This window comes from Schistocerca cancellata, chromosome 12 (assembly GCF_023864275.1).
Source record: "Schistocerca cancellata isolate TAMUIC-IGC-003103 chromosome 12, iqSchCanc2.1, whole genome shotgun sequence".
Lineage (NCBI taxonomy): Eukaryota > Metazoa > Arthropoda > Insecta > Orthoptera > Acrididae > Schistocerca > Schistocerca cancellata.
In genome coordinates this window covers 61,367,956-61,383,477 of record NC_064637.1, presented here as the reverse complement: position 1 = coordinate 61,383,477, position 15,522 = coordinate 61,367,956, and the positions used below count along the sequence as shown (strand labels likewise).

General features: G+C 39.1%; 1 protein-coding gene across 1 annotated transcript in view; it reads left to right on the top strand.

Moving 5' to 3' along the window:
* LOC126109719 (Y+L amino acid transporter 2) overlaps window positions 1-15,522 on the top strand; it is a 92,767-nt gene that overhangs the window by 24,091 nt on the left and 53,154 nt on the right. The window contains exons 2-4 of the mRNA XM_049914773.1: window positions 1,193-1,371; window positions 3,679-3,901; window positions 13,818-13,933. Of these exons, the coding sequence (XP_049770730.1) occupies window positions 1,215-1,371; window positions 3,679-3,901; window positions 13,818-13,933 (496 nt within the window). The 5' untranslated portion in view covers window positions 1,193-1,214. The remainder of the gene's footprint in view (window positions 1-1,192; window positions 1,372-3,678; window positions 3,902-13,817; window positions 13,934-15,522) is intronic.

Here is a 15,522-nt window from a genome sequence, read left to right as displayed (position 1 = left end):
ATGGCTGGCTGACCATGATAATAAAAAGGAGAAGCCAGAGCTTACACAGAAAGATATAGGTGTTCACTTTATCCACATGCTGTTTGAGAGCACATTAATAGAGAATTATTGTGAAGGTGGTCCGATGAACTCTGCAGGCACTTAAGTACGGTTTGCAAAGTATCCATGCAGATGTAGATGGTTGCTTGTTCATTAGGCTACACTACACATCATTCAGTTACCACAACTTTTTTCATTCACTCTCTTTGACTTCATCAACTCACAATCATATTACCATCTTCCGGTTGAACCTGGATTTTGGGCTACACTATATATACAGTCACTCATCCCAGCCAAAATTCCAAGAGGGTGGGGGGCCCATTATTACTCTCTAGCTGATATATTATCCTCATCTATTAATAATAAAAATGTAAAACCATTGTCTCTGTCTCCGTTTGAACTCGCTGATCTCCAAAACTACTTGAAGAATTTTCGTGAGGTTTTTGCAGGTAACTGTAGTGTAGCCTGGGGCAACATATAGGCTGTATTTAATAAAAATTGGATCACAGAAAGAAAAGATTTTTTAATAAAAATTTTGTCTCAAATCGTCTGTTCAGCCAAGTAGTTCCGATGTTTAATCATCACGGTGTAGTACACCAAACAACTGATAGATGGCACTGTTAGATTCGTAACACACCAAAGAAGTGATAGATGGCACTGTTAATTTTAAAGTACTCGGTGACTCCAGCATCTTGGGCCCAAGATGCTGGTGTTGGCAGTCATGTATGCATGAGGTTTGTTTGCTTGTGTGTGTGTGTGAAGATGAAGATGTGCTCGTTTCTCCTTTGCTGGTGAAGATTGTGGCTGAAACATTTATGTAAGTGTCTCTTAATTGTACCTGTCTGCAACTTACAGTGTCCTCCCGACAGTAAATATCATCTGTCTTTTCCTACATTGTTGATAAATTTAGTAAGTAAATTTATTCAGTTTACAGATGCTCTCTGCCAACAAACTGGCAAATACAGACCTCTTCATTATTTGTCTGATATACCCACCGTATCATCAGCTCTCTTCTGTAGCGGCACATTTCTAAACCTCCTGTTCTTGTATCCACTGTCCGTGTTGCATTTCTGTGTAATGATGCAATTGAGATAATTGCTTTGTAACACTACACGTCTACAAAAGTTACATAAATGTTTAAAATTGTGTGCAGAAAACGCATCCAGTGAGGGAAGATGACTACCACGCCGATGCTGAACTCCCCCGTGGAGGCGGGTGCCACGACACCTGTCGGCGGGCAGAAGCCGGAAGTCCACGAAAACGTCCATCTCAAGAAGCAGCTGGGCCTCCTCGAGGGAGTCGCCATCATCCTGGGAATCATTTTTGGTTCGGGTAAGGTCATATTTTCAACAGTCATCTCTCTGTTGTTATTGCAGGAAATTTTTTAATTGAGAGGAGACCTCACTGATCTTCAGCAGGTGAGATTCTCTGAGTACTGCCAGTAGGAATATTTAAATGGTGTGGAAACTTGTCAGCAACGCCTGAGAAATAAGGTGTTCTCAGTGAAATTGGATTTACTGAAAATATCAGGGAAAACTTGAGGAAGTCTGATAGTCTAAGTGGAGTCCGCAGCTCGTGGTCTCGAGGTCGCGTTCTCGCTTCCCGATCCCGGGGTCCCAGGTTCGATTCCTGGCGGGGTCAGGGTTTTCACCTGCCTCGAGATGACTGGGTGTTTGTGGTGTCCTCATCGCTTCATCATCATTTGTGAAAATGGCGAGATTGGGCTGAGCAAAGGTTGGGAATTAGTACGGGCGTTGATAACCGTGCAGTTGAGCACCCCACAAACCATCATCATCATCATCATCTGATAGTCTAAGTGGAGTCAGACCATTTGTTGACGAAATGTGTGGTACCGCCCAAAGACCGTGGTTCAGTACTAAAGTCGGCAACTCGCGTCGCTATCACAGATGTTTCGGAGGTCTTACTGCAATCTGCACAGACAGACGACAGGCACCGGTGGAGCTACACTCTCACTCACAGTGCCACCGATGTGGCAGAGAGACAGCCGAGCAGAGGAACGTTCTCTCCAGTTTCTGACCTCTGATCGAGAAGACGACATAGACTAGGTATGGCTCGTGTGTTAATAGCTTCTTAGGTGGAACTGTACTTTTGAACACTGAGAATTTTGTAACCCAAGAGAAGTGTTTAGTAAATTAATAAAAGAATACATTGTCTGTTGTAGGCTGTATTGTGATTTATTAAAATCGTGCTATTATCTAATTTTGGCTATTAGCCATTATCGAGCACATTTGTTATTTCGACCATTACATATTGCGCTCATCACATTGTTTTATGCCACATATAACTACATCTACATAGATAATCCGCAAGCTACTGTATAGCGTGTGTCGAAGGGTACCTTATATCACTACTTGTCCTTTCACTCCTGTTTCTTTCGCAAATAAAGTGATTGCCTCACCGGTACCAGCACCTGACGGTAGGTCGTGACACTAACACTACAGACAATGCAAAACCTGCAGTGTGCAGTCTGAGCATCATTCCTGTAAAGCCAGGTATCTGCACAGGAAATAGTTTTTTGTGTGCACTGCCTGAAATAGTGAAAGTTTAATTATAAGCACACTGTACTTCCTAAGGCTTTACTACTTCGGAAGAGCACAGTGGGAGTAGAGTAAAATTTTATTTGTAGATAATATTGTGAAACATGTTGTCAGAGGACTAACACACAGTTTCCATATGAAACGTGTTTTATTTAATATTGTTGATAAGGAACATTGTCTTCTAAGCTACATTTTTACGTGGTTTTTTTTAAAAAAAAAACACACACACACAAGGTTCAGTTCTGTCAGCACACAGTCGGACGGGTTCAGCTGTGATTGGTCCTTTCTTCGTGAGACTGTTTCTTTTCTTTCTTTTTTTTTTTTTTTTTTTTTTTGGTACCCTAGTGAGAAACTGTTGACAATGAATCTGTACATTTGTCTAATTATTGGTTGTACTGACATTACTTGTTAATACAATAATTTGCAGACTTGCTAGCTGTAGCTTCAAAGTTAAGCGAGTGTGTGTAAGCTTCACCTTCCAGACCACAACTCCTGCGCTGCGCGGTGGTAGTTTAGGCTGGAGCCCCCACCATTACCATTGTGTGTTCCGCTACCACACCATATGTGCAAATAATAGCCAACGTACTCTCTACTCCCTCTATGCCAAGTGCTCATAAAAATGCAAACATTTACTATGCCTGGTAGCTGTATTTCCCTATACTAGCATTGAAAAAAGTAGGGAAGTAGTGACTGCTTCTGTTCTTGAACATCATCGTATCTCTCTCTCTCTCTCTCTCTCTCTCTCTCTCTCTCTCTTTCTCTGTCTCTTTGAGAACATAATTCTCACTGAAATGCTGAAGCTTGTCTACAATAGTAAAAAAATGCCTGTACATTTCTTTCCATTACCTGTCCATCTGTGAAATTCTGTTTTCTATGGAATAGTAAATACTCAGTACTATTTTCAGGTTTTCGTCTTCCGCGTAATAGATGCTACATGTTGTGAAATGGTTGTAACTTGTATTAGTTTCTTCGCTCACTGTGTACAATGTTCCCACTTGTTTAGGAATTTTAACACTATAAATATGCTGTTATTGGATCAGTCTAGTCTCCAATAATTTTGTGTGTGTGGCATTCTTTGCAGGGATCTTCATCTCCCCGAAGGGTGTGATCCAGGACATGGGCTCTGTTGGCGGCTCACTGATCGTCTGGACCCTGTGTGGTCTCCTGTCAATGATCGGAGCTCTCTGCTACGCAGAACTCGGGACATCTATCCCCAAATCTGGTGGCGATTATGCTTATATTCATGAAGCATTTGGCCCACTGCCTGCGTTCTTGTATCTCTGGGATGCAATTTTAATTTTTGTGTAAGTGAAGTTATTGATCAGTGGACATTTTAGTGTAATTAATAATATTGATGATAAAAATTGTCTGCCCGTTTACTAGCATTTTAAGTTAGTTCCAGCAACACTATGTGTAATGAGTTAGCATGAAGGAAAAAGCAATAGCTACTAAGAGAAATTTACAGGTGTCGATGCAGAAATACTAAAAACAATGAAAAATGTCAAATGTACCCCTTTCCAAATAGCAGGCCATTAAGTTGTCAACAGCCAACCCTCCCTCACTCACTCACTCACTCACTCACTCACTCACTCACTCACTCCCCTCCCCTCCCCTCCCCACCCCACCCTCCCTCCCTCCCTCCCTCCCTACGTTTGGCTCTGGCTTTCTCTACCATGCCGCCAGCAATTCGCGCGGTAAAGTGCCCCTGTTGTCACGCCTTGGGTAAACAGTACCACATGATGTTGCGGTTTAGAGGCACCTACATTCATTAACTCTTTTAGTAAAGTGATAGTTTCTGCTGTTGAAGTGTTCTACAGTTGTAAGGTGTTGTGAACGAGTGTTTGGTGTTGGCGCTGCATTAATAATAATAATAATGGAGCATGTCCGAACATGAGATTCGTAATAAAAGTGGTCATCCAAGAACACGGTCATTGGCTGTGAAGATAAAGTTCTGATGCAAAATATTCATCCAAATCTGACAAAGCAATGGACACGGCAGAATACCAATTGGTTGTGATTGATGAAGTTCTAACAATGCAGCAGAGGAAAGTGGCTATTTTTCTCTGTGTACAAAGAAATGTTCGATTGAAGAAAGTTGAATCTAGCTTGTGTAAGGTGAAGTTAATGAAACCTTTAGTACTGTACAAGCCAAAAACTCCACGCTACCAGGTCGACTAATGCTACAGGGCATAGTATTACGCTCATTTTAATCCGACTGGGAAATATGGGGCTAAGTGAAAAGTAATGAGGTGAGAGGGAAAAAAAAATGCTCAGTAAAGTTGAAATGCTGACAAAAGAAGTCATTTAAAATGCTACATCACAGGACCGGTGTCACTGTCAACCATACCAAGAATGTAGTTGAGAAGAACTGTGTTGAGTTTTGGGTAATACGCCACTTCTCTTGTTGCTGTTTTCACAACATATGTCTCAGTAACATTCTATTGCAGTTGAAATAGTGACAGAATCCTAAAACAGCATATTATTAAACTAGGAACAGAGGGAGAGACATACCGTCAGTTATGAAGCAGCCCATTCTCAGTATAAAAATAAATTTGCAGCGTCTTTATTTACATTGTTGCAAAACCCACAGCAATTTTTGTTTCACAGGCTACTAATGGTCCTTGAAACTTGCGTTACTTATTTAAAAACATCTGTAGTTGCTTGAATACCGCAGTGTTTTGCATATTAATCATATGGCAAAATACTCTACTCTCTGCATGCTATCATTTGCCAAAATCTTGTTTCAATATCTCAGACAATTTATGAGGTACGAGGGATTTATGAATATTTCATTCTGGCTTTTTCACTGGTGTGTGTGTTTGTGATGTAGACCTTTACACACATTCCATTTTTCTGGACGTTGGAAATAGAGATATCCTTCGAGGTTTAATTAATAATTCAATATGTTATCTAAATTTTATATGCAGCAACATATGACCTAGCACACACAAAATGCAAATTCATAGCTATCTCTGTTTTCCACTACAACCCTTAAGAATTTCTTGCAGTAATTTAGCTAATACTGAAGTATCACAATAAGTATGATCCTTAACGAAATAATAGGTATTTCATCATGCACCTGATGAATGAAATTATAAGGTGTGCAAGACTCAGGGTTTATTACTGTATAGTTTGTCTAAAATCATTTCAGAAAGATTGCAGATCAGCCAGCTCAGACGGCTGACAGGTTATGCACCGAGCAGGCCTGGTGTTATTGTCGCCTGCTGAGGCGCCCAGCACACGGTGGCAACTAAGATTTTCTCCACTCGATCCATACTCAACAGTCAAAAGTCGCAACTAATTTTAAACACACTATAAGATGGAATGTCATGTTGAGCGGAGTGGGTAAAGGGTGAGAGGGGTGAAAGATAGAATAGGGGATGGGGGTGAGTAGTAAACAGCTCTGATGGAGGCAGCAGTTTGCTGGCTAGGAATGTGGGAGTGAGACACAGCATATGCACAGGCTAGGAGTGTGATGCACGCATCCCAGATCCAGAGGGGAGCGGCACACGATGGTGACGATGTGAGGATAGGACAGGGAAGGGGAACTATCGGGTGGGGACAGTGGGTTGACAGAGGTTGTGGCCAGGAGGGTTACAGAAGCAAAGGATATGTTGCAAGGCTAACTCCTGTCTGCATAGTTCAGAAAAGCTAGTGGTGGAGGGAAGGATCTGCATGATCCGGATTGTGAAGCAGTCATTGAACTCGAACACGTTGTGCTCAGCAGTGTTGTGCCGTTGGTGGTCAACTCTGTCGTCAGCTATAGTTTTGGTGGTGGCCATTGATTCTCGTAGATACATGATTGGTGGTCATTCCCAATAAAATGCTGTGCAAAATTGTTGTCTAGTTGTTATATGATGTGGCTGCTTTCAGATGTGCTCTTATCTCTGGTGGGATAGCGTTTTGTGACAGGACTGGAGTAGGTGGTGGTAGGTGGGTGGATTGGGCAGGTTTTGCACCTGGCTGTGCCATAGGGATGTGATTCCTGTGACAAGGGGTTGGAAGTGGGAGGGATTTTGAGTTAGACCAGTGAGATTAATATGGACATAGGTATAGTTGGAGCCATCAGAGAAGTGGTTAACATCCAGGATAGTAACATACTCTGTTGAGGAGGAGCAGGTGAAACAGATGGGAGAGGAGTGTTTAAGGTGTGAAGGAATGAGGATAGGTTGTCTTGGCCATGAGTCCAGATCAGTGTTTGTGGGATTTTGGGAGGGTGTAGAGGATTCCTCTAAGTGACCAAGAAATTGTTGATTCCACCTGCTTATACACCGACGTCTCTCGTGCCCTTCGTCTTCTCCCTATTCGACACCACCTCTCCCGGCATCATTCCGGCTCCAGACCCACTACCCCATTCCTTACACTCCTTGTCAGTTGTATCCACACACACAACCATTACTCATTTGGGGGAAGATCTGTAAACAAGTCATGGTATGGCTGCAGGCACCCATATGGTGACCCCCTAGGCGAACCTGTTTATGGGCCATCCATGGGAAATCATCCTAGCCTCCCAAAGCCCTAAACCCCGTGACTTATTCAGGTTCATTTACGGTATCTTTTTTGAACTAGCCAGTTGAAAGTTATGCTTGCAACACATTCTTTGCTCCTATAAATGTCCCGACCACAGTCTGTCAACCCACTGCTCCACACCACACACTGCCTGACCCTGTGTTCCTGCCATCTATCCCTCCCTCCCCAATTCCCATCTGGCATGCCTGCTGCCTCTCTGAGCCATAGTTGCTCACTCCTGACCCATCTTCCTACCTTCTCTATCAGCTTCAGCAAACCAGACAAACAGCAATCCTGCCTCTCTCTCTCTCTCTCTCTCTCTCTCTCTCTCTCTCTCTCTCTCTCTCTAGCAGAAGTTAACAATAGAGGAGAGGGAATATAAGGAAGCATTATTTGGAACATAGTGAAAACACATACTCCATTTGGGACATTATTTTTTTTTTATATCTAAAAACTTCAGTGTTTTAATTCTTCTTGGTATATTTGGACTTTTTTCATACTTTGTTAGCCAGTGACCTGTGGTCATATTTCTTCTGAGGTTTCTGAACTCTCTGTTTTTACTATTCCTGTACAACATGTGTATTGACAAAGAGATAACTTATTAACTGGATGAGCGATGGCATCTGAAATAAATGGGAAGCAGTAAATTGTACACAATTTGCCGTTGATACTCCTATAAGGACTGCTTGCCAGTGGGATTCTCAGATCTAAAAGAAACGCAGCACAAATTTTAAAATTAACTAACTGCATCCCTACAGCCTAGGAGAATGTCACCAGCGGAAACAAACATTGTGCCACAGGATGGATCTAATCATCCAGAATCATCACATAATCCTTGGCAGTAACCCAAACTTGCAGAGTAACTGTGGGGTCAACACAATACCACAGTATGTCAGTCCACATGGTCACTAAAGCCTGCCGTGTTTCGCTCTTGGCTAGTAAACTTGGTCAGAAGTTGCAAACACTGTGAAACAAGACTCATACAACCAAATTAGATCCTTAAATTGTTCCACAGTCTAACATTTACGGCTTTGGCATGACGTTTTCCCATTATGGGTATTTACATCCTTGATGAGTGATTTTGGAATTCCTGCTCGGTTCCCGAGTGAGAAATTCAGTTCTTCAGTGACTTTTGCAGTTGTTGTCAAAATCCTATTCAGTGATCACCCGTCACAGTCACTCAACGCACGCTTTCATCCACGTTGTAACTTAGTGGACGACATTTTTCTGCAGGATAAATTTTTGACATGATGTCTCTGAAACATCAATCTTTTTGGTTACTTGTTTATGGAAGAAGCTACCATACAAGCACCACAGTTTGCCCACATTTGAATGCACTGAGCTCCAAAATAATGCACTCACAACAATGTTCATATCACCACTTTGGAGTATTCCTTAAGTTTAGCAGTTGTTTAGTACAAAAGTGCAAATGTGTTCCAACCAGTTTGTTTTTATCTCAGGGCAATGTATATTTGTTTTTTCTTGAAACCATATTTAGCCTTAGTAACAGGGCAGTCCCATACAATTGAGCAAATGTGTTTACTGGAACAACTGACCACACGGTAAACAAAATTGCCTGAACTGTAAGTTACTTTGCAGTTACTGTTTATATTTTTGTTTCTTCCCAAAGTTACAGCGTTACTTTGCATCAAGTTATTCACATCAGTTTTGATGGAATATTGTGAGGGTGCCATTTTCCCCCCTGTGATAATCTCCACTGACTTTGTCAGTTCTAAAAATCCTCTCCTGCAACGTGCATAAGCAAGTGTAAGCCTGAGGATATGGCATCAGTGGTGACAATCATATTATTACTGTCCACACAAGATGCCTCCAAATAAACAATATTTCTTTGCTGGACATGGAAAGTTCTGATGCTCCTCAATATATTGTGGAAATTTTTTCCTTGTTGTTGTCAGGAGCTTGCTGCTGTATTGACTCTCTGCCCTGTAAGTAGAAATTTCATAGTCTCGTCACATATCCCTGTTGGAACTGTCACAGCGAATTTATACTACTCAGACCATTGATGCTTTTTTTTACTGGGAGTACAAAAGGTAGATTGACTTGCAGAGTCTTCCTCTTCTTCAGATTTTGTAATGGTTGTTTTAGATATGCCATCATAATTATAAGTGTACAGATGACTTTGTTTCACTGGATGTTTAAAATATTCTACTCATGCTTCCTGGTTATATGCTTTTGTGATATTCTTAATTATTTTCCTACCCTGTCTGTGAATTATCTGTCCCTTTGTATTGTATATTCATTGGTCCTGTGAATCATACACTGTACAGGGGTACATAATGATATAGGACAAGTCAAATAATTTGCAATAAAGTTTAACAGAAAAAACTGTTGTCTGGTTTTCAGTATATAGCAGTATAACTCTAACATATGGGAATAACATTTCACAAATACACAAATAAATTTTACACGCACACATTTCATACTTTCGGCCTTGATTATACAGACTCACACACATATGTAATAGACCACATATAATACACAGATAAATCTACATGTACACATTTCTTATTTTGGCCTTAATTGTATAAACTATTTAAATTTTTCACATATTTACATTGTAGATAAAAATTCAACACCATAGTAGCAATTCTGTAGCAAGTAATCACTCACTGCAGTTTTGAATTCATGCATGCCAGTTATTGCCTTAATTTCTTTAGGTAGTTTGTTATACAGTTTTTTTCCTGCTTGCAAGGGTCCTTTTTGTTTTAGTGTTGTATGTGAAAACTGCATATGTAAATCTTGATTATTCCATGTGTTGTATGAATGGATATTTTGTTTTTTTGGAGCAATCTTGCTATTTTCATCTACAATTTTCCTTATAAACATTATTGTTTCTAGGATATACAGGCATGGTAATGGAAGAATATATAGCTTTTTAAATGAGGTTTTGTATGAAGATCAAGGTTCTGAGCCTTCCATGGCTCTTATAATTCTTTTTTGTGCAATAAAACAGCTTTTGCTGGGTGGTGAATTTCCCCAGCAAATTAAACCATACCTTAGTAGTGATTCTGCTTGGGCATAGTACACATTTTTTATGGCTTGCATAGATGTGCATCCAGCAAGAATTTTTATACTATAACAAATGGTATTTAATTTACTACATAGGTGTTGTGTGTGTTTCTGCCATCTTCAGTCATCTTGGATCCAAACTCCCAAAAATAGCACCAATATTTACAATTTCAAGTCTTTTGTCTAACAGTTCTATGGTTGCAGTTAAAGACTGTTTATTCTGCACTGTGTGTAGATGCATAGTGTTCGTTTTGTGTGTGTTTATTATTAAGTTGTTCATTGCAAACCATTCTGATACATGTGTAGTGCTCATTTTTATTTCATTTGGGAGCTCTTCTGGGGTCTTTCCTTTGGTAAGTATATTTGTATCATCGGCATATTTAATGTACTTATAGTTAGGGCTGGATGGTTCCAGGTCATTTACAAACAGCAAGAACAAGATTGGTACCAGTACGGAACCGTGCGGCACACCGTATTTAACACACTGTTTTTCTGATTGATGGGAAGTTAAATTTTTTCCTTCTTTGTACAAGACTTCAACTATTTGGTGTCTGTTTTGTAGACATGACTTTATCCGCCCATAGGCTGGGCCTCTGACACCAACATTTTCTAGCTTTCTAAGCAATAGACCATGGTTAATGATGTCAAATGCTTTTGAAAGGTCTAGGAATATTGCTGCTATGTGTTCTTTTTAATCTAATGCATTTAAAGCTTCATTTAAGAAATCTATAATAGCTGTCTCAGTGGATTTACATTTTCGGAACGCTGAGAAAAGTTTTTTTTTTTTTTTTTTTTTTCCCAATGAAATCTACGAGTCTTTTCTAAAAGATTTTCAATTATTTTAGAAAAACAGATAGTAGAGAGACTCGCCTATAATTTGTTATATCTGTTTTTTCACCCTTTTTGCACAATGGCTTCACTTTAGCTATTTTTAATCTTTCTGGGAAGATTCCCTGAGAAAGTGAGCTACTGCATATGTCTACCATGGGCTTAACTACTAAGGGTGCACATTTTTAATGATATGGTCTGGTATGTTGTCAATACCAGAGGAAAATTTTGATTTTAGCTACCCTATTGTTTTTAGCATTTCCTGTTCATCTGTTGGGTATAGGAAGAGAGGCTTGTTACTAGGGATAGTTTTAATCTGATTTACAGTGACAGCATTTTGAAAGTTTTGCTTCACCAGAATCTCAGGTACCTCAGAGAAATATGAGTTAAAATAATTTGCTATCTGCTGGGGATCAGATATTACAGAAGCGTTTTCATTCAGTTTGATATTATGGTATGCTCTCCGTTTTACTCTTGTTTCGTGCCTTACAATGGCTTTCATTTTATTTTGTACATTTGCTATGAAGGAACTATTTGCCATTCTTTTTGCTTCTTTTATGACTTTAGTTAAAATCTTTTTGTAATTCTTAAAATAGGAATCAAATTCTGGGGATGTGGTGTGCTGTCTAGATATTTCATGAAGTAGTCTCTTTTTCTTCACAGATATTTGTATACCTGTTGTGACCCATTTTATTTTCAGATCCTTTTTTGTGACTGTCTTTTTACGGAGTGGAAAGCAAAGTTCAAAATAATAGCTAAAACTATTTAGGAATTTGAACTTATCATTTGTATGTTTACATTCATAGATGTTTTCCCATGTTTCTTTACACAGATAGTTAAGGAAATGTTGTATATTCTGGTCATTATAATTCCTAGATGTAGTAGTTAGACATTCTGTTGAACTAAACGGTTTTCCTAATCTTATACTAATTTCTTGGACTGTGTGGTCCCCAAAGCCTGTATTGTGGGTTTGTGTTGTATGTTCAAAGGGCACATTTGTAAATATTTGATCAAGGATTGTGTCTGAGGTTTTTATGATGTGTGTTGGTGTTTCTATAGTAGCCTTTAAATTGAAAGTTTCTAAGAGGTTCAGTAAAGCAGTTTTCTGATTGGACGCACTTGCAAAGTCAATTTTGAAATCCCCACATATAATTAGTTTTCTATTTTTTTGTGTAGTCTTGTGTAAGATATTTTCAAGGTTCTTTAACATGATGTTTTGCCAGTTGGCACCCTGTATAGACAAATTATAGCAATTTTTTCATCTGTGATTTCAATTCCATTTACTTCAATATCTTTCTCTATGGATAATTTTTCTACATAAGGCACACATTTAAAATTTATGCTATTTTTAACATAAATGCAACTACCACCATTTTTATACAATTTCCGACAAAAATAACTACCCAATACAAAATTTGGAATGCATAGCATATGAAGTTTCTCTTTGTCAAGCCAATGTTCAGTGAAACATAATACAGAGGTGTTTTTCATATCACTTTCCAACAAAATTTGAAATTCATTTACTTTGTTGGATAGGGATTGTACATTTTGATGAAATACTGTCAGATTTGGAGTTAAACAAGAGTTCTGAAACTTACTGTCCTTAGTACTTATATTCATATTGGAATTTCTGCCTGGAAGATATTTTTTATTTTCAGTTTTCACTTTTGAATTTTAACCCCCTCATCTGTAACCATTTTACTGAAATTCATTGAGCCTAGCCTGTTTAAATGCACACCATCCTTTCCCAAGCATTTGTCACTTAAAAATTTGTTGGGGTCAACAAATATTGTGCCGAGTTCGTTGCACTGTTCCCTGATAGCACTGTTTATGTTGCTTATATAAGAACTGCTTACTGACCTTCTGTGCAGAATTCCAGTCTTGAGTTTATGTACAATTCTTTAGATGAAAGAATGATGTTTCTTGTCTCACTTACAATTTCTTCCTGACTGCTGCTTCATATTGAATTTGTCCCAGAATGAATAAAAATACCTTCATAATTGGTCTTTGGATCGTTCCATTTTTAGTTGTAGACTGTTTTGCACTTAAGAGATTGTGTTTGAAGACACTGACAGATGCCAGAAATAATATTGGCAACTACTGATTCACAGATCACTGAATTTTAGTTTTAGACTGTTTTGCACGTAAGAGATTGTGTTTGAAGACACTGACAGATGCCACAAATAATATTGGCAACTACTGATTCACAGAACACTGAATTAAGTACTGCTCTTTGTAGTTGAATCAAAGCAGTTTGTGCATAAGGCAATATTTTTCAGTCAGTTAATACCCTGGAAAGCAGATAGCCAAGAAAGTGGAAGAGTGTGAGGAGAGGACTGCCCCTCCCCTCTTCCTCCCATACAGGCAGTTTAAACTGTCTAGTGTACTTGCGTATCTGGAAATCCAGCAAACTAGCTTCTGAATGTATATACAAACATTCCAGTACCCCAGGTCATTTAAGTCATTGACTGAATATTTGATGTAAGGCTCTCTTTGTGTATTTTCTACTGTTTTTGGTTCACTGCTGTTTGTGCCAGGTGAAAATATAAAGTTTGTGCTATATTTTGATAGTTGTCCCCCCCCACCCCCCTCCCCCCAGTTCCCTGATCCTAAATCTGCACAAATTGGAAGCTTTCCTCCTCCACTCCCCATCTCTAAAAAATACAAGATAAAACATGTATGCATAAAAAAATTAACCCATAAAATATTTCTTTCTCTGCGTATTCAGTAGTTGTTCCTTGTGTAAATTAATCTGTCTTTAATAAATAAAGAAGTTATTTTATTATTTTGCATTAATGATTTAGTTTTTAGATAGTGATCTTAAAAAGAATTGAAATAGGTGTGATATTGCAGGCCTACAACAAATGCCATCATGGGTCTGACATTTGCAAGTTACGCCATTCAGCCATTTTTCCCAAACTGCTCAGTACCTGATGCTGCAGTTAGAATGATTGCAGCTGTCACCATATGTAAGTTATTTACTTGCTTAAGTGCATATGTACTTTACGTGCAACTCATTTTAGTTACATTATACGAGCCATGCCCCTATTATTTATTTCAAAAGAAGTTTATTGCATAACATGGTGCATATTGCCACTTTTCTGTTAATTTTATGATACTTTCTTATATATGTAATAATCAATAAAGGCATTTCATTGTGTCAGCTGAAAGTAAAGAAAGGGCACAGAAATGGACTTTTTTTTTTCACTAGTTGTTCTGTAATTTAAATTAGTTGGTTCATCAATCTGGCAAACCTTATTCTGGAACTGAATCAGTATTTATGCTACAGCAAGTGTACCTAATACGTTCCAAAATGCTGTGGATAAAAATTGTATTTTCTGTTGCTCATACCTATGTTTCTGTTGGTGATAAAAAGGTAGGATCAAGTGTTTCGGATAGCCCTTGGACTAGAACACAAAAAAAGGATGGTCTTAGTGTCAATGTCCTAAAGCACAAGGCCAAAGTATGAATATTACACACTTCCTCGTGCTTAGGCAAATGGAGATAGTCAGTTGGTTCTTTTTGCATTTGATGTGGTCCACAGTGGGCTGGATGGGGCTTACAGAGGCACCATTAGTTAATGCACAGTTCCTCGGAAAATGTCAACTTTGCCATCACCAGCAGACTAAAACCCAGCCAGAAATTTAGAGATGTTTATGCACAGCAAATGGCTGTAATTTTTACAATGTATTCCTATCTTGATCTTAAACAACCTTCAAAATATTCTTCATATATTTATCTATTCCTGAGATACAGAGGTTCAGAGTTAATTGTACATGTGAAGTGTGCACGTAAAATATAGTGTGAGGGGAAAGTGTAGCATATAAAGTGACATAGCATGGAGAGAGATCCTATAAAGAGTCTCCGTTATCACCTGGGAACCCTATGTCGTCGTACTGAAGCATGTGCAAAATTTTTTTGCATGTAAAATCTGGCCTGAGATCTAAAATTAGTTTTGCATTATTTCAATGTCACGTAAGTAAACTATCTAAATTTGACTGACAAATATATACCTTCTCATATGGGTTACAAGCCCTGTTGCAGCAGGAGAAAGGCAGGAACCAGTGGAAAACCCCTCCTATCGGAGCACAAAAAATGCAGATATGTTCCTGTTTATTTAAGACTCTGAAAAGTGGGATACCAGCTGCCTCATTATATCTTCCTCAGCACTTTTTAAAAGTTCCCCAAAAATTTTGGTATGCAAACATATTCACACTTTTTAATGCTGAGAGAAGACAATGGCAGTGGCAGAGACAGAAAAGTGAGGGGGGGGGGGGGGGGGGGGGGGAAGAGAGAGAGAGGGAGGGAGGGACACTGTGGCAATGGAACATAGCTGACATTGAGAGAACAGTGCTATGACAGTGAGGATGAGAAAGAGGTAGGTAGTGACTGAGAAGCGACAGTAGCAGCAAGAAGGAAGGATTGAGATAGTAGCAGTAAGAAAGAGCAAGATGGAAATTGTGATAGTGAGAGGAGACTGTAGTAGGACAGCATGAGGCAGTGTGTGGCTTTGAGACAGGAGACAATGACAGAGATAGAAAGAGATAATGACAATGAG